Source organism: Rousettus aegyptiacus, unplaced genomic scaffold (assembly GCF_014176215.1).
Source record: "Rousettus aegyptiacus isolate mRouAeg1 unplaced genomic scaffold, mRouAeg1.p scaffold_m13_p_3, whole genome shotgun sequence".
NCBI classification, from domain to species: domain Eukaryota; kingdom Metazoa; phylum Chordata; class Mammalia; order Chiroptera; family Pteropodidae; genus Rousettus; species Rousettus aegyptiacus.
The window spans coordinates 117,735,729-117,756,262 of NW_023416306.1; the positions used below are offsets into that span (position 1 = coordinate 117,735,729).

The 20,534-nt window shown below is 32.1% G+C and overlaps 1 protein-coding gene and 1 pseudogene across 2 annotated transcripts; one reads left to right on the top strand and one right to left on the bottom strand.

The window, feature by feature from the left end:
• Nucleotides 1-147: 147 nt before the first annotated feature.
• On the bottom strand, nt 148-270 carry LOC118600631 (annotated as a pseudogene).
• A 2,336-nt stretch (nt 271-2,606) lies between these two features.
• On the top strand, nt 2,607-20,158 carry TERB2 (telomere repeat binding bouquet formation protein 2). Of its 2 annotated transcripts, none has more exons than XM_036218193.1 (7): nt 2,607-2,673; nt 2,786-2,867; nt 3,604-3,743; nt 5,789-5,841; nt 8,591-8,676; nt 14,612-14,700; nt 19,730-20,158. In XM_036218193.1, the coding sequence occupies exons 1-7, from the start codon at nt 2,610-2,612 to the stop codon at nt 19,870-19,872; spliced, it is 657 nt and encodes a 218-aa protein (XP_036074086.1). In that variant the 5' UTR covers nt 2,607-2,609; the 3' UTR covers nt 19,873-20,158. The 2 variants fall into 2 exon arrangements, with proteins under 2 accessions (XP_036074086.1, XP_036074085.1); XM_036218192.1 differs by having other exon boundaries at nt 8,585-8,676; nt 19,730-20,000.
• The last annotated feature ends 376 nt before the right edge of the window (nt 20,159-20,534 follow it).

Genomic DNA, 20,534 nt, shown 5'->3' on the forward strand with positions numbered 1-20,534 from the left:
AAATGAGACATAGGGTATGCATACCTGCAAGGGAGTAATGCTGAATTGGTCAAAGCAATTTTGCCAATTGATAGTTCATTGTAGTTTTAGTTTCCATTTCCCTAATTACCACTGTGATTAAACATCTTTTTTTTTTTTTTTTTTAAACACCTACAGCACCTGGTATTCATTCCTCGGTGGTCTCCCATCCAAGTACTAACCAGGCCCAACCCTGCTTAGCTTCTGAGATGAGACAAGATCAGATGTGTTCAGGGTGGCATGGCTGTAGCCAAGCATCTTTTTATAAGTTTATTGGCCATTTAAGTTCCTTCTTCTATGGAATGCCTATTTGGGTGTTTGCCCATTTTTCTATTGGGTTGTTTGTTTAATATTGATTCATAGGATTATTTATATGTTCTGGATTCCAATTTTTTCTTGGTTATTTGCGCTGCAAATATCTTCTACTGGTTAATACTTGTGTCACTTTTAAAGAATGCTTCTCTACTCAGAGACCAGAGAGATATTTCCCTGTGTTTTATTCATATGTTTTAAAGTTTCACCTTTTATATTAAGTGCTTAATAGTTCAGCTAGAAATTAAGTATACATTCACATGCACTTAACAACTTAATTTTAATATATATAAAGCAAAAATTAAGAAATTGATAAATCTACAAATAGATTTTAGCATGCTTCTCTTAGTAATTGATAAAAGAATCAGATAATATGATTAACAAACTTGACTAAATGAACATATGTAGAATACTGCATCCAACACCACAGAACATCCAATAGATGCACAACATTCTTTGTAAACACACACAGAACACTAACCATATACTTCAATCATAAGGAAAATTTCAACCAATTTTACAGAATTATAAGCACACAGGCCATATTTTTTTACCTTAATGCACTTAAGAAACCATAAATCAGTAACAATAAGGTAACAAAATAATCACACATATTTGGAAATTTAAAAAAAAATCACATTAGACATCTGAAAATTATTTAAGTTAAATGGTAATAAATTATTTAAATTGAATGATAATAAAAAGTGACATCTTAGAAACTGGCACACAGTTTAAGAAAATTTATAAACTTATATACACATATTAGAAAACCAAAGGATGATAATCATTGATCTTTGTCAAGAAATTAGAAAGAGAACAGCAATTTAAAACCATGAAAATTATAAAAGCAGAATTAATGAAATAAAGAAATATATAAAAGAGTATCTACGAAGCCAGAAGTTTGTTCTTTGAAAAGTTAATAAAATTGACAGACCTCTGGTGAGACTAAGAAATAAAAAGAAGACATATATGTCAGAAAAGAAAAGGAAGCATTGCTACAGAGTTTGTAGACTTTTAAAAGACAATAACAGGTGTTATGAACAACTTTACATCAATATTTTTGGAATCTTAGATTAAATAGATCCAAAGCCAGAAAAATATATCTTATCAAAACTGATGTAAGGAGGGGAGTGCATACTGTAAAAGAACAACATAATTTTGAGAAAACTGGAAAAGTGAACACTGGTGATATTCGACTGTATTAAAGAATTAATATTTTTAAGTGTGATAATGGTATCATGGTTTTATCTTCGAAAAAGTCCTCATCTTTTAGTGATTCCAATTAAGTTTTGCTTCAAAATAATACTTGATACTATAATTCTGAAGAAAATGAAAATTAACTCAAAAGGACATGCATCCTTATGTTCAGTGTGACATTATTTATAATAGCCAAGATATGGAAGGAACTTAAGTGTCCAGTCTATATATGAATGGATAAAGAAGATATGGTATATCCAAATAATGGAATTTTACTACTCAGTCATAAAAAAAAAAATGAAATTTTGCCATTTGTAATGACATGCATGGTCCTGGAGGGTATTATGCTAAGTGAAAAAAAATAAAACAGAGAAAGACAAATACCATATGATTTCACTTATATGTGGAATCTGAAGAACAAAATAAATGAACAAATAAAATAAAACAGAAACAGACTCATAAACACAGAGAAAAAACTGGTGGTTGCCAGAGAGAGGGGGTGGGTAGAAGAGGGTGGATAAGTGAAATAAGTGAAGAGGATTAAGGGGTACAAGCTTCCAGTTATAAATAAGTCACAAGGAAAAAAAATAAGTCACAAGGATATAATGGAAGAGCACAGAGAATAGTCAATAGTACTGCAAGAACTTCGTATGGTGACAGAAGGTAACTAGACTTATGGGATAATAACATCGTAATGCACATAAGTACCAAACCACTATATGGTGCACCTGAAACTAATATAATATTGTAAGTCAATTATAGTTCAATTTAAAAAATACTTGATGCTACAGAACCTGCTCCCAAAACTGTACAACACGGCACAATAATTTTGCCAATGCTTAGCGTTTAAAACTCACCAACACGATTGACTCTTTTTCCGCAGTAGCAGGGGAAAGCTAACAATCTCCCGAGTTGGTCAACTCAGTCTGGTAGTAACGGTGCCTTCTTGCTCCTGCCTCAGGCTTTTCCCGCCCATTACTCTGAGAACCAATCATTGAGCTTGGCTTCGGACCAGGACCAATCAGCGATCAGCGATGTCTGCTATGGCCCCGCCCCTGAGTCCTCGCGTGCAAGGTGGCGCCATGTTTCAAGGGCAGCGGGGATGGTTCTGCAGCAGCGTTAATGGGGACCTGAGGCAGTTCTGGGGTAGGAAGCTCGGTGGAAGGGGTGGGTAAGGTGGTGAAGGAGCATCCCTCTACATTCTGGTGCCTTAGCCCCACAGTACTTGCTGGTTTACCCTGTGCTCTTACTTCCACAGTGGCTGAAGGGGGAATGATCAGTGACTCGAGGGCCGCGGACTTCTTATTCAGCTGTGATGCTTCCCATCCAGACACGCTGAGGTACCCGAAGGCCACCTGGCAGTGCCTCTCTGTTCATGATGAGCCAGGAGTTGGAGATGGAAGTTGCAGTCCACTATTATATAGAGATGATAGGAAGAGACTGGAAATGAGCAACTTTCTAGATGTGGGGGTTAAAATAGTAATACTTCTCCTCTCCTTTCTGCCACGATGGCATGCATGGTCCTCGAGTTTCTTCCCGATTTCCAGTCGTGTATTTCCAGCTGTCTCACAACTCAGCGAGGCTCCTTGAAGGCACCTCATATTCGATACATTTAAACCAAATCTGATTGCCCCTCATACCTGCACCAGGTCCTGTGTTCTCAAGCTTAAAACGTCTTAAAACTTTCACAGCTGCTTTTGAATCATAGCCCCTAACCCCATTAATCAGTCAGTGGCCAAATACCATAGACTGTACCGCTGTAAATGTTCTTACTGCCACTGCCTTGGTACATACCCTATTTACCTCTTGTCAGAACCATCACAGTAACTTTCTGAGTGATTGCTCTGCCTACAATCTGTCCACCTGTGATCCCTCTTCACACTGCTGTCTGAATATGTTTACAAAGCAAAGGTCTAAACACACCCCTGCTGCCTCCCTCTCTACCCACTTATCCCCCAGACTCCTGATTATGTACAGATAATTCTCCCTACTTCCATTTATTTATTCTATTTTTTGAAATCTTGAATATTTTCTCGTTTATTTCATAATCTAAAATATTTCCTTTCTTTCTCCTAGAATATATCAGAGCCTCGATTACATAGAAGATAACGCTACAGTTTTTCATGCCTACTATCTCTCTGCAGTAGCTAATGCCGAAATGAAAAACTCAGTGGCTTTAGGTCATTTCATTCTTCCTCCTGCATGCCTGCAAAAAGGTTAGCAAAGATATTCATCCATTCCCTGTTAGACAGCCAAATCCAGCTAGATCACCCAACTGTGATGATCCTTGTTCTCAATCTGAGACTTTCTGTTTTGTATCATTTACAGTAAGTGGAAAAGCCAGACTTTGGATCAGATTGCCTTGGGTGTATATTCTAGTTTTGCTTGTTTATCCTTCATTCATGCATTCACGGAGTGACTGCTATATGCCGGGTTTCAACCCAGGTGCTGGGGATTCAGTGGTGAATTAGATGGAGATTTTGCCTTCACAGGTCCACCGTCTAGGATTTGATACTTTCTAGTTCTGTAATCTTTAGCAACTTCTCTCAAGTTGTTTTGAGGATAAAATGAGATAATGTAAGTAGTCTAATATGTGAGCATTCAGTAAATGTTCTTTGCTAGTTTTGAAACTCTTCATTATTTTTCTGAAAATATTTTTCTAGTATTTAAAGATTCATTATGATAGTAAAACCACATATTTGTATTGTTCTTTATACTTTAAAAAGTACTTTCATATTAATTATTTCAGCAACCCTGAGAAGTAAAGGGCAAGTAAAAAATCTGCATTTGAAATTGATTCTTTTAGTTTTCCTTGATTGGAAAACACTTTCTTTTCTCATTGTTTAAATCCTACCCATCTTATATGGGCTAACTTTAAGTATCTCATTTTTGTAGGTCTTGCATTACAACCCAATGTTTGATGTATATCTTGATGTGTATATGTTCATCCCTAGAAAGACAGACTGAAGCTAGTACAAATTCTCCGTGAGCAAAGTATTAAAAAAAAAAAAAACTTGAAAAATATTTCTATAGAAGAGTTTTAGAAACCCCAAGATTGGGTTCCTGTCATAGTTAATGTCCTGGCAAGACCTAGTTATAACAATAAATTGCTCTAAGTGGTTATGTAAATAAATTAATGACTGGATAGGAGAATCAATTTATTCAAAAACTGCCAATCAGTAAATACTCACCCTTAAGGAGCTTATACTGTAGAATGGTTATCTGATCTAATGTTAAATTATCACTCCTATTCGGTCTTTAAGTTTTGCATCTTACATTAAAAGGTACACAAATTTTTAAAAAATCTGTTTGAAATGAAAACATGCTTCTTTTTAAAAATCAAAAGTATACATTATTTTCTTCCTAGACCAGTATTGTCTAGTAGAAGTGTGAAGATGCAAATGTGGCCACATATTAATTTAAAATTTTCTAGTAGCCACATTAAAAAAAATAAAAAGAAATAGGTGAAATTAATTTTAAGAGTATATTTTATTTAACTTGATATATCTAAAACATCATTTCAATATGTAACCAATATAAAAATTATTGAGATATTTTCCTTTTTTTTTTTTTTTGATACTAAGTCCTTAAAATCCAGTATTTATTTTACACTTACAGCACATCTCAACTTGGACTAGTGACACATTTCAATATGGTACCCACATGTAGCTAGTCTAGTGGCTACTGCTAGATAGTACAGATCTAACAGAATGTTGTTACTTTTTTGTCCTTGAGTAAGCTACTGTGGCAACTTGTGAGATCATTGAGTCAGGATGATAACATAGTCCTTTGACATGCTGAGCATGGTAGAATTACTGTACTATCATGCCCACCAGACATGTTGCTCTTCCACATGCTTCCTTACTTATAACAAAGTAAATTATTGAATTCTTGAGGATCTCTATTCTACAAATTCAGGAATTTTATAGCTTTTATTTTGACTAGATGTTGTCTTCTTTATTAACGCTTAACCTAAAGACACTAACATCTAATGAAAATATGTATTCCAGCGGAAAAAGTTTACAACAATGATTCTCATAATGCATTGTAATCATCTGGAAATTTTATTAAAAATGCAAATTCCTGAGCTCCTCCTCAATTATCTGATTCACTAGGAATCTGTATTTTAAACATGTATCTTGGGTGATTTTAATACAAGTGGAATAATGCTGGCCTAGAAATTTCGGACTTCATGCAAAATTCAGAAAATTTTACAAAGTTACTTTTTTAAAAAAAACTGGATTTGTTTTTCCTACCACAGAAATAAGAAGAAAAATTGGTAGTTTTATTTGGGAACAAGACCAAATAAAAAAGGTAAGAGTAAATTAAGGTACTTGATTAGAGTCTACAGTTTCAAAATTTTTGAAAGCAATGTAATCTTAAAAATGTTTGTTTATGACATGTTAGCACCAATGATGCAGATTAAGGAATTTAAAGGCCATGCTCTTATTGAATATTAATTACCTGGTTTAACATTGTTTTTATACTAGGATATTAGCAATATTGTGTTTTTTGTGTGAATAAAATTATACACATAAAAACTTCAAAATTTGCTTCTGTCAGTGATTTTAAGGAAGCAATAGGTGCACAGCATATACTAATTGTTTACTACCAAGATAGATTCTGATTGATTAATTGCTGTTTTGCCATTTGTTTTGAATACTGCCCCTCAATAAGTGTGCTTAATACTGAAAATTGGCTGTTTTATATCTTTTGCCATCCTGCCTCAAATTTACCTATGCTTTTGACTTACCTCAGAATCTTTATGCAATAGCAAAATTTATATAATTTGAACATCAAAAAGAATAAGATGATAATGAATTATAAAACATTAAAAGAGGCCATCATTCTATAGTGATACTTTAAAAGCATGAAGAAAAATAGAAGAACAGAAGGAAGAAAGGGATGAAGGATACAGGGAGAAAAAGAAGGAAGGAAAGCAGGAAGAAAGGAAAAGGTGGGATAAGAATATTTCCTTACAGAATAGTAGCTAATAAATATACAAAGAATGATAGAATAGAAAATCTCCATTTTACCACCCCCAATAAAATAATTGATTTAGGCAGGTGTCATTAATGGATGTTAAAACCATCCTTCATTTAACCACGATCTTAAATGATCACCCCAAGATTACTTGTTAGAAAGGTAAGCAATGTACCTTTACCCTGGAGAGATCTATCAGACACCACCCTAACCAACTGATCAAATTTAGCATAGTCAATACGGGAACAACCTCTCATTATGTTAAGCTAGATGTGCTATAATAAAAAGTACACAGTATTATCTTTGTAATGTTCTTGTTCAAAATGCTTAACCCAAATCTAATTATGAGTAAACACTCAGACAATTCTAGAATATGAGACATATCACAAAACAACTAGCAGGCTTCAGCTCTTTAAAATAATGTCATAAAAAAAAAACAAAAAAGTCAGAAAGACTGTTCTAGATTAAGAGAGAACAACCAAATGTAATGTATAAAACTTGATTGAATTCTGGATATTTTTAAATAAAAAAAATGTAAAAAAGACATTTCGAGAATAATTGGGAAAATTTAAATATGGAGTGTACATTAGGTGATATTGAATCAATGTTAATTTTCTTTTCTGATAGTGGTATTATAAAGATAAAAGAATTTGTAAAGAAAATGCAGGCTAAAGATTAAGGAGTGAAATGTCATATTTGTAAATATTTTCAAATGGTCCAGCAAAATAAAAATTGATAGAGAGAAGGCATGAAGCGTGGTAAAAATGTTAAAGGTTTGTGAATCTAGGTGAAAGGGATATAGTACTTATTGTATCATTCTTTAACTTTTGGTAAGTTTTAAATTTTTCAAAATAAAAAGTTGGAAAATATTTATAAAAGCCAAGCAATTAACTTACACATTTTGTATTCTTTTTATTAATTTGTCTTTTCTTCCTAAATGTCATCATCTGAAAATAATAGTTCTTGTAGTATCTTTGGCTAGGTGTACCAAGGACCAAAATATCTGATTCTTAACTTATCACAGTGTTTTCAGGGATAGAATGGTTATTATTTAACAACAATTGCATATGCCAGAACTTTAGAGGTAAAAAGGTCCTTAAAGATCATTAATCATTCAGTTTTAGAAATGACAAAACAGGTAAAGAAAAGTCAAGATCTGTCTTAGTTTACATAGCCACATATTAGTAAAGTGAAACCAAATTTTCTCAGCTCCAACCCAATTCAATGTTTTTTCTACCAAAAATTTAGTAGAACATGCCTATTCTACTATTGACTAGAGACTATTGATTCTAGAAATTGTACGATTATATGATAAAGACTTTTGTTAATTCTTTCAAAATACTGAATGATATTGAATATTAGCCAATTATAATGTAACCATTGTATATATAAGTAGAAGGCACTTCATCGAATGGCAACAGCAAAGATAAATCTGGAAAGTAATTTGGGGGAGCATTATTGTTTGGAGTGGATTTGTGATCTAAATATAGAAATTTTTCTAATGGAATACTGAGTAAATATATTATGTGATAGGTACCAGTATATCTGAGCCTTTTCACATATTCTTTGGGAAAAGCTTAGTATACATTTAGTTCTTTTGTAACTCCAAGGCTCAATATTTACTTTAATTTTGAAGAGGAAGTGTAATTTGTTTAGCTTACTTTATAATTTTGATTTGTAGCTCACAGGAATCTTCAATTCAAGAACTTTAAGAAAGTTTAAATAAAACTTTTTCCTTATTTTTTTTAAACTAAAAAAGTAATATGACTACATTAGGGAAAATTTCAAAAATTGAAAAAAGAATAAAATGAATCAAAGTTTTACTATCTAATACAACCACAGCCAATATTTTAAAAATTCTATTCTTTCTTTAGGTATTTCTAAAAATATAGAGTATAATTGTGTGTGTACAAAATTTTGTAAGTTTTCCCCATCAAACTAGTTTAAAGTACTTGTGTGTAAATATTTTTATGACTCTTGATATATATTACCAATATATTTTTTACTTTATAAAATAAATTATTTATTGATCAATTGGTGTGCTGATTTTTAAAAATGTGTTTTATTTTGCTAGCCACAGCCTGAAGAAGTAATACCAAATGAAATAAAGGCCCTTAGGGAAAGCAGTGAACTAGCAACAGACCACAAAAAAGAATTATCCAAAAGGTATTGAATTTATATACTTCATCGATATTCAGTTCAATGTAGACATTCTTGAGCACGACTGTATGTTTATTTCACTTAATTTTCAGTCTTCTTATAAGACTGATATCATTATCACCATCGCTATTTTATAGAAAAAGAGATCTAGGATCGGATAAAGTAATTTGCCCAAAGTCTTCTATTAAGTGGGGAGAAGCAGAATTTAAACTGGGTCAGTCTAATTCCAGAGCCCATGCATTTAACTACTGTGCCACACTAACCTTGCAGAAAAGAAACAAGAATTTCATATATATTACGATTATTTTTATATTATTTTTAAAAAGTATTTTTAACTAAGGAAATATACTAAATATTAGCAGTAATTTTATTAGGATTGGAAGTTCAGAGTGATTTCCCCCTCTCCTTTCCAAATTGTTTGTAATGTGATTACTTTGGTTTAAGAAATTAAATTTAAAAAGACAAACATGGACTTGCCATTGTGTTAGGGCCAACCTATGAGAAGCCCCCTTGTTGCAGGCTGATTTATTACCTAATCCTAATTTCATATTTTTCAGTTCAGTGGTTTTCAGATATGCATAGGGAGCAACTTATTATGCAAAAGTCTGATATTTACCTGCTAAAATAAAAATGATCAAATAATAGTTGTTTTTATTCAATACAGAAAACAGTTTAGTGGTTACCAGAGGGAAAGGGGAGAACATGGAAGGTAGATATGGATAAAGGGGGTCAAATAGATGGTGATGGAAGGAAATTTAACTTTGGGTGGTGAACACACAGTGCAATATACACGTGACGTATTATTGAATTGTTCACTTGAAACCTATATAATTTTATCAACCAATGTCACCTCAATAAATTTAATTTAAAAATCAAATTAAAAAAATGAATGGGTTTAATTTATATAGTTTTTTCAATTTTAAGTTTTTCTCCCATAACGTTTTCTTATACGTTTGTACCTACTATTTTGGTTTGTTATGATTTGATGTAAGTTGTTATCTAATTAACACAATGTTGTATATTTAATTACATTAAGTTTAGTAAACCACTGCTTCATGTCCTGTAACTTCTAATATTCTACCACTTAAGTATGAGAATCCATATTCCAGTTCTTTTGGATCTCTATGTATAGCACTCATTTGAATTTACTTGTTATGCTTTTTGTGATAAGAAACTGGTAAAGAGAGGAAGAAAAATGACAATAGAGATGATGAGACCATAAAGGTATTCTTAAGATATAGATAGAGGAGAGCATAGTTATCCTAAGTAACCTTATAGGAGAAGATTGGGAAATAGAAAATCTAAAGTTACTCCCAGTAATTCACTTGACTAATAAAGATATCAGATATATAAGTTCTTTGAGGAATAAATGTCCTGCAAAAATACAGAAGCCACAAAGGAAAAGATTGACAAATATGACATCCAATAAAATACCATAAACCAAGTTAAAAGAAAAATATACACTGGGAGAGCATTTGACAAAAGCTAACTTCCTTAATAAACAAAGAGGGCTTACAAATCTGGAAAAATTATGCCCAATCCAATAACAATGAAAACAAAGCATGTGAATGGACACACCTAGTATAGGTGTCTACCTGGAGCCTTTTCTTTGTGCAACCACCAGAGGGTGCAGTGCGAACATAAATAAAATACACTTTGAATTTATTCTTGGAGCATTTATTTTGTTGGCATACGACTTGTATTGAATACTAAGTGGTGAACTAGTTATTGAATACTTGCTAACTATAAGAGTCATGTGAGCTCAGGAGTTTACAACAATTTGATTCTCACAACCGTACATATACTATTACCCCATTTTACAATTAAGGAAACAATTTCAGGGAGTTAAATAATTCACCCAATATTATTCGAGTAGCAAAGCTGAATTTGAAACCAAAGCTAGCTGGTCCAGAGTCCATACTCCTAATAACTATACTGTTTTCTCTTCTCAATATGTTCCTGAACCCTTTGGAAAATTGCGTGAATTTTTATTTTTCTTGTTTTTAATTACAGTACTTTTATTATTATTAATGGGATGCATGTTATTTGTCAAAATAGAAAATACAAAGTAGAATAAAGAAAATGTTAATTACTATGAACAACTCCATCACAGCTCTACCAATGGCGTTGATAACCACCATATATATATACATTAGTACATTTCTTGCTAGTTTTATACAAATGTACACATTAAATACAGTTGCAGTTAGATTGCATATATATAGTCTGTCTTTTGATTTTCCATTTAGTGTTCTATGAGCAGTTACCCATTTTGAAAAGCCTTATTCGACATTATGATTTCCAATGGCTGTATATGGTATTTCATCTTGTTTAACCACCTTCCTTTTTTTAAAAAAAGTGTTTTAAATCAGGGGTGTCCAACCCCTGGTTAGTGGACTGATACTGGTTCATGGCCTGTTAGGAACCGGGTAGCATGGCAGGAGGTGAGCAGTGGGTGAGCAAGCAAAGCTTCATTTGTAATGGCAACCACTCCCCAGCGCTAGCATCACCACCTCAGCTCCACCTCAGATCATCAGGCGTTAGATTTTCATAGGAGCACTGGTCCCTGGTGCCAAAAAGGTTGGGAACCACTGTTTTAAATTACTTACAATTTGTCACTTTTATGGTACCTTCACTAACACCTTTTTCAAAATAAATCTATTTTTTAGATAATTTTCTTAATGTAAATTCTCTGATGTGGAATTTATGGTGTAAAGAGATATGACTATTTTTAAAGGCCACGATGCCTACCGTTAGTTGCTTCCCACAAAACTACAAATTTAAATTATGACCAAGGTTGGTCTCACCACACTCTTATCAGTATATTGAATGTTAATAAGAAGTATGCTAATTTAACAGATGAAAAATGACATCGTGTTTTAATTTGCATTTTTTTATTGCTAATAAGTTTGAAACTTTTTTAATTTGCTTATTAGCATTTCAGATTTCCTTTTCTATAGATTATTTGTTTCTATTCTTTCTCCATTATCTATAGGGGATTTTATGATTTTTCTATCAACTTGTCTGACATCTTTACATAATAGCTATGTTATCCTTTTGCCAATTTGTCACATTGTATCTTCAGTTTGTCATCTGGCTTATACTTCTTTAGAGATACAAGTTTTTTTTAAATCTTTAGTAACTTTTTACTTTTCAGTTTCAGTTGATATACATATTATATTAGTTTCAGGTATACAACATAGTCATTAGACATTTATATAACTTACGAAGTGATCACCCCAATATACTTAGTACCCATCTGACACTATACATATTTATTAGAATATATTGACTATATTTCTTATGCTCTAATTTACATCTCCATGAAACAACCAGTTTTGTAGCTACCAATTTTTATCTCTTAATCCTTTCCCCTTTTTCATCTATCCTCCCAACCTCCCTCCCAACCAGGAACCATCAAAATGTTCTCTCAGAGATACACATTTTAAATTTTTACATCATTAAACTAATCACTTTTCCTTTATAATTTCTTCTATTGCTTTTATATTCAGATAAGTCCTTTTAATAGGTGAAAATCTAAATTTATTTTTGTTCTTCAAACAAGAAATTTCCACCAGTTTTTTTAAAAAATAAATTTATTTTAACGTGTGATTTCCCTTTGTTATATATTGTTTTTGTGTATATGGAGATCTCTTTATATACTATTTGTTTCATTCCATCAATCTGTGTATCTATTTTTATATCAATATAATAATCTTTTAAATTAGGTAGCTTTATGTATCTATGTTAATACTTGACAAGGCAAGTCTCAAACTCATTACTCTCCTTTTAAAAATCATCTTCTTAGCTAGCTCTTCATGCCTACTTATTATTTTTCTATTTTCAAATTTTAATTATTTTTATTAGGTAATATATTCACATGGTTCAAAATCCAAGATATACGAAAGAGGATGCTACGAAAATATACTTGCTTCCTTCCAAAGACAACCAATGCTATTGGCTTTTTATATATGCATGTACTAGAAAATTTAATTATTCTCTTTTTCCACAAAAAGTAATACAACATATTCTATTCATTTGTCATGCAATAATGCCACTGCATTTTAATTATTTATAATATGATTTAATATCTACAACTAGTTTCTCCTCCTTACTCTTTTTCAAATTTTCTTTGCTATTCTTTCTGGTTTATTTTTTCATCTGAATTTTACAACCAGCTTGTTCATATTAAAGAAAAATTCCTGTTATTATTAATTTACAAAAAAATTATAGATTAATTTAGGGAGACTATGATGCCAACTCTTCCTATCTGAGAAAATTATATTTTTCCCTCATTTGTTCAAGTTTTCTTTTGTGTCCCTTAATGAACATTTTCATGTTGTCTTCATATAAATCTTGTACTTTTAAAGAGATTATTCCTATGTTTTATAAATTCTATTATAAATTTAGTCTTGCTTCCTATTAGATCTTTTAACATATTGTTCAGGTGAATTACAGAATTATTATTTTTTCTTAAGCTCTAAAATCCCTTTGGGATTTTACCGAGGATTGTGTTAAACTTCATTTTGAGAAGAATTATTGTCTTTGTAATTTCCAGTATTCCTATCCAGGAGAGTGCTTTTGGTTTTACTTTTTTCTTTTCTATAGCTCAGTAAATTTTCTTATTTTTCTTAATATGAGATAAATTTCTTGTTATGGATATTCCTAGATTTTTGTTGCTATTGTGGATTTCTTCCTTTTTTTTTTTATTAGTTATTGCTGTTATACAGAAAAGTTATTGATTTGAGAGTATTTTTTTTAATATCTACCCACTTGGAATCTTTAAGACTTTAAGAATATATCAGTTGATTCTCTGGGCTTTTCAGGGTGCATAATCATGTCATTTGTTAATAATGAAAATATTGCTTCTTTTTTCTCACTAGATATCTCTTCCATTCCTTTCTCTCTCTTTCATTATCTTGGCCAGAAATTTTAGAGCTGTGATAAATAGTAATAATGATAATAGATATCCTTGTTTAGTCCCTGACTTTTTTGGGAACACTTTATTTGTAGGATCTCATTCTAATTGACCTATAGTTTCATTTAGAAAAGTTTAGATGAAATCTAATTTTTAAACAAGTTGAAAATAAAGCCTATACTAGCACTCAATGTAATTTCAGATTTTTAGGAAAATAATAAATTTAAGGATGACTCCAATTTTTTATTATTGAGGTTTTTATTTTCATATAATTGTATTATTTATTGGTTATATGTAGTCTAAATATAGTAAATACTGTTATTTGGCATAGTTAGAAAACAGAATATTTTAGTTGAAAACTACTTAGCCCTTAAGAAATTAGAATATAATTAATTTTACTATACACCCACACTTGGAATAACTTAACTTTTTTTCTTTAAAACTCAGAAGTCACTTCAGAATCTTAGTGTAAGTAATGATTTTCCCAGACATCATTTTATTTTTTATTTTAAAGTGTGGAACTACTAGTTAATAAAGTTCCAATTATTTGAACACTGAGTAACAAAAAATCCTGTGATTATTTAAAATTGAGCTTACTCTGTTTTTCTTTTGACATATTTAACATTATATATGTATACATGCATTTATAATTTTAAAGTATTATTGAATTATTATGCATTCAAGAATATTGAGAAAAAGACCCAGGCCTCTATATAACTTAAATAAATATCTGTTTTGTTCTGTGACCAAGAGAACCAAAAATATATGGGCTCTTTTATTACTTAGAAACACAAAAGAAGTTCACATTTAACTTTACCCAATTTAGACTGAAATCTGACCAAAGAGTAATTACATGTACATATATAGACATATATACATATACATGTATATACATGTACATATATAGACATATATACATATATATACATATATATGTGTATATATAGCCTAGAGTTTCTCATTTGTAAAACAAACCCAAAAAAACAAATATAAATGTGATGTTCTGTATGTTTCATTTCACAGCACAGAAAAGCATTTTACAAGGACTCCAGTTGTAGAAAAGCAAATGTACTTCCCTCTCCAGAATTATCCAGTGAACAACATGGTAACAGGTAATTTAAAATAAAATTTAGAGTAAACCCAAGTAGAGAAGAAACAAAGAACTATTTTGTACAATAAAGCTGCTGTTGTACTAGCCTAGCAAGTAAATCCCCCTCTATTACACATGCTAATCATTCATACATTAAATTAATTAATCTGCAGAAGTAGCCCAAAGATAGCACCATATTTTCTGTGTTAAAAAGCTAAGCAATAGGCAGGGCGAACACACATCCTTGTTTACACAAGACAGTCCCAGTTTATGCCTGTTGTCTTATTATTAGCTTTTACTCTCAAGTGTCCCAATTAGAAAGATAAATTATATGGATAACTCTAATCATAGTTTCCTTTGAGAATCTGATGAAACATAGGTTCTTTCCACTAGCATAGACACACACAATTTTACATATAATTTAAAGAGGCTCGCATATGCCCAGAAGCTCATTCATGGATCACCCAGGTGTCCATGGACTCTATATTCGGGTTTCCTAGTGCCTGACAGAAAGAGAAGACAGCTAACAGAGATTGACATTGGAAGAGTGGAACCAAGTGAACCAGCAGAACAGTGGCCACTGGGATTTGGATAGTGCTAAGTGAGGTGGATATTTGGGTACTTTGATCTGGATAATATTCAGTAAAGTCATTGATAATTTTAAAAATAGAGATTAAAAAAATTAGTTTTTTTAGTTTCAAAACATGTAATTTAAAAACTATAGGTTTTTGAAGTTTCATTAAAAAAATCGTATGTTTATCATTTTGTCTTTTTTTAGCAGTGTCAAAACTATCTTCTCCACAAATTCATAGATATCTTCTGTCATATTACTATCCTTTCTAGCCATTTTGTCTAGCCATTTGTTTTATTATTTTTTTTCTTCTGTTCTTTTGAGTAATATAAAATAACCTTTACCAAAAAGTCACTTTAAAAAGAACTTACAATGTGTAGTTTTGGCTGAGCCTTGGAGACATCAAAGAAAACTGCTTCCCAGCCATAATAGAAGTCAGTTCTGTGACTTTTAAGAGTGTTGTGGTTCACTCAAATCTGAGACCCACAGAGCCAATTGAGATGAATTGTGAGCCTTTATTAGCTGGCTGGCACTGACTCTCTATCACGCAGGGTCAGAGGACATCAGCCCCAAGCTCCCAAAAGTGGCAGTTTATAAAGCCTAGAACCACACTCTGGTTGACAAGTAAGCAGATTACCGCACCCTGGTTAACATCAAAACAAGTAAACAGATTACAGAATCAGAAATTGGCCCTTAGCATATCTTTGAGCAGATTATCACACCTTGGTTAACAGAATCAGAAGTAAATCCTTAATGCTGGTTTACTGGAAAATTTTCCACCCTTAACAGTTACTTTCCATAGAACCCCTTTTTTCCAATTGCACAATGCTGCTCTATGTTTCATTGCTGTCTGTTCAAAAAGACATGAGAGTGTTATGTAAAGACAGACTAAAAAAAAAAACTATAAAAATAATCATTAGTTGGAATTTTTAAGTACAGTTTTAACCTCTGGTAATCTTTTGTTGATTTTATTGGTAGAGCTAAAGTAAAATTTTCCTCAATAGAATATTTATTTTCTTTTTATTTCTACATTAAAATTTTATGTAATACTTTTTTGGAAGAAATATTAATTTTTTAAAGATAATTCACTTGTCTTTAAAAATTTTGATGTGAAGTGACAAGTACTTCTCTTTTTTTAAAAAAAAAATCATGCCTATTTGCTTGTACAGGTGGGAATAATTTCGTTTTGGGACAATCAACTTGTGTTAAGTATAAATTTAGTGAGCAAGAATTCTAAATTAGGCAGTGGCAACAGTTTTTGTGACTATAACTTGACTGTCTCTTTCTCAAAATGGATTGAGTTTGACTAATGAATGTTAGATCTCTTAAAATAGAACTAACTAGATGGTTGGTTGTAGAAAATACAATTTGGAACTGTATACCCCAGAACATGAGTTTCTCAATCCTGCAACTCTTGGCATTTAGGCCAGATAATTCTTTGTTGGAGAGGGCAACCTTGGCCTCTGCCCGCTAGATGCCAGTATTACATCCAGCACCCCCATCCCCCAAGTTGTGACAACCAAAATGATCTCCAGGCATTGCCAAATGTCCCTTAAAGTAGCAAGGGATTTTTTTTTTTTGGCCTGTTTTTTGTTTGTTTTTTTGCTATTGACTGAAATTAAATCTTTTCAATCTGTAATCACCGATTATCACTCATGATAAGAAGTTCTGATTGACAGCTACATGGGTGATTAATAAAAAAATATTAATAATTATAAATATCTTACAGGCAAAAATTTCCAAACCAGAAAGTTCTGAAAATTATAAATTCAGGAACCTATAATAGATACTATTGTCTGTTGCTATTCGGAGCTATTGTGTAACAAGCGAATTGTTCTAAAACTTAGCAGCTGAAAACAATGAGTATTTGTTATTTCATAGTTTCTGAGGGCTAGGAATTCAGGAGAATCTTAGTTAGATACTTTCATCTCAGAGTGTCTCATAAGGTTGTAGTCAAGTTGTCAGCCAGTGTGCAGTTATTTCAAGACACCACTGGAACTGGAAAATCCATTTCAAAGCTCACTCACGTGGTCGTTGGCAGGCCTTGGACCCTTGCTGATTCTTGGCCAAAGGTGGGTTTCTCCATAAGGTGGGTCTCTCCATAAGGGTTGTTCACAGCATGGTAGCTTGCTTTCATTAGAGTGAGAAATTCAAGTGTAAAAAAAGAGTATCCTAAGACAGAAGCCAGGGTCTTTTTAATATACTGCTGTTGAAATAAGAAATGTCCTAACCTGTAAAGAATTTTTATGAGTTTATTTGAGCCACACTGACAACATATGCTGGGGAACAAGATCTCAAATGCTCCCCAAAATAACAGTTTTGCAGCTTCTTTTATGCATTTGAAATTAAGGAGAGAAAGTAAGGAAGATTACATGATGGTAGGAGAAAGCAAGGGCAGGATTGGATTACGAACTAAGATTATGTGCTCTCGTGCTTTAGTGGGAGGGATCTGAAAGCTTTGTCATGTGTTAGAAGGAGGGGTTTGAAAAGGTGCATTTCAATAGTGTATTAGAAGCACAGAACCAAGGGACAGGGCTTGCTTAAGACGAAGATAAGTATTTTAGTAAAGAAGTTATACATCTGGGTCACCACTACTCACCAAGACTTGCCCAGTTTAACAATTTATGATCTTATCTTCCTGTGAGGTCACTTTCCATAGAACCCCCCTTTTTTTTGTCCGCAGTACTTTCATACCATCACTTCTACCATGTACTGCTGGTCATATAGACCAACCCAAGTACAAAGTGGGAGACTACTCAAATTCGTGCATACAGAGATAGAACTCATTCAGGGCTATCTTGGAGACAGACTACCACAGACACATATGGAATTGTCTACCAAGAATGCCTCTTCTAGGAACCTTCTTTTCTTCTTCCCAATTTATCGGGATTACACAGGAACATTCATTTTCTAAAACATGAGTTTACCCCTCAACCCAGCTGTTGCTTTAGGAATGAACCCCTGATTTGAGCTGGGCCAATCACAGCTGTTTCTCTGAATTTTCAGATGTGTGACACAGCAAGTCAAATTATTCTTATTCAGGTGACCATAGCTCTAAGATATAAAACGTGGGTGCTATCATCAGCCATGCTTTCTACCATGTAAGGAAAGCCAAGTTACTTCAAGAGAAGAAAGTGAAACAACACTGAGAAAAACTGGAGACCAGTGAGACAGTCAGGAGAGTTGGTTCTAGTTATTTCTGAGGCTCAGCAATATTCTGCCTTCCTCATAGCTTGGTTGATATGGCAACGTATTGCTTGTAAACCCCTTTTTGTTTAAATTAGTTTAAACTGGGTGTCTGTTAACTTTGCTTAGTGTCCTAACTACTTCAAAACTGCCACAATAATCTACTTCTGATGCATAAATGTTCTATCTTTATATTTGCAAGAATATTTTTTGTTACTGTAGTAATTATTTTTAAAATTCTTATTCTTGCACATATCTTTAGAAATTTCACACAGTGCATATGTGCAATTAACTAGATATTAATATTTCTGTACTAGTTTATTTTACACAGAAACATAGCCATTAGGTAAATGTCAACCATTAATAAGTAATATCACTAATATAGTAATAGTGCTTCAAGAGATTTTCTGAAGTAAATGACTATGATCAAAATATCTTTAAAATAATCAATTTTACATGTTCGGATTCATAGTTAATTTATTAACTGTAATTTATTATCTATTATTAGAAGCAATCAGACTATATGCATAGATAATCTGTTGATGGTGGTGATGTTCTAAATTCAATCACCCTGAGGTCTACCAGAATTTTTTTCATACAGTATTTCTTTTAAGTTAGATTTTAATTTTGATATAAACCACAAACACTTATATTGCACATAAAATATAATTGCTCATATAAACAATTGTTATCAAGGTAATATTACTTAAAGTTATAGAGTCCTTAAGCTCTCACTATCCTAGGTGTTTCTTTTTGATACTCATATCTCAGATTATTAATGACATTGAAATTACTCATTCCAATAACCATTGTTGACTAAACGATAAAATCAATTTTCCATCAATTTTGTATTAAAGAATGTTATCCTAGTGTTAGCTGTGCAGGGAAGTGTTGCCTGCTCTACTAGGGATGATAAACTGTGTCGTTAGTAGCTAGTTGGATAAATAGTTCTAAGTGATTATACTCTCAGCCAGACACACTCCCCAGTTATTTTGGTCTAGATACTTTAAAGTTTCATCCCTAACCTCAACATCAGACTCTCATAGCCAAAGTTGTTAACCAAGTATCTGTGTTTTAAAAGGAGGTAGAAGTCTGGGGGAAGCAGGTAAAGGGTAATAAGGGTGTTACCCTGATAATTATCAAGTTTCATGGAGAATTTTCTCACTGATATTATTTCTTCTTTTTACTTCTTTTCTAAAAACATTATTTAGCAATCTTAACTTTAATAAATCAAAGACACTGAAAAGAATATAGTATGGTAAGGTTTCAAATATACTTATTTTTTATTTTGCAGGTTATGTATCAATTGATGTCATGAAGAAATTCCTTGGGGAACTACATGACTTCATTCCTGGAAGTTCAGGATATTTAGCATACCATGTTCAAAATGAAATTAACATGTCAGCTATAAAAAACAAATTGAAGAGAAAGTATTAAGTTAAATTATTCCCATAGCTGAGCATTTATTTTCTATAAACATTATCAAAGATGTGCATAATTTTAAATTCTCCCTTTTGGGACAGTGGGATGGGGAAATGGGGAAGAATTCTTCTCTTTCTTCTTCAAATGTGCCTTTATGAAATTCAGAATTATGTTGGTTCTGTGTTTTGACATTTGGGCTTGACTTTCCCCCCAGCTTGTAACATACGTTCACAAATTCTGAGTGTACAGTTGTTATGAAGTAATTGTCATTGAAACATACTTTATTAGAAATTTCAATCTCTTTCTCTTCCTTTCCTCTCCCACTTCCATCTCTCAGATGCTCTTTTTTCTTTAACATTCTATTATATATTTTTTTCTAGGTTCAGTGATGTGAATGCAAAATTTATGATGCTAGTCATCTTATTTCAATTTAAAAAATTTAAAAAATTTTTTAAAAAATTAGAATGCCGTAGTTGAATTCTGAATTACTGTTTCTGATTTGAAAAATGCAGAATAAAACATTTTAATAATTCAAACTTCATGTATGGACAATTTCTGATAATAAATATAGAGGAAGCGAGTGAATGTAAACAAATGTTATGTCATCTGAAATGAACCCTCAAAGTGTCTTAGAATCACAGTGCTGGAAAGGACCTGAGAAAACATAAAGTCCAATT

Excerpts from the sequence above, each read along its gene's own strand:
- TERB2 (XM_036218192.1), top strand. The coding sequence starts at position 2,610 with ATGTTTCAAGGGCAGCGGGGATGGTTCTGCAGCAGCGTTAATGGGGAC. Across the intron at positions 2,674-2,785 it reads GGACCTGAGGCAGTTCTGGG|TGGCTGAAGGGGGAATGATC; the intron begins GTAGGAAGCTCG and ends TTACTTCCACAG. Across the intron at positions 3,744-5,788 it reads TCCTGCATGCCTGCAAAAAG|AAATAAGAAGAAAAATTGGT; the intron begins GTTAGCAAAGAT and ends TTCCTACCACAG.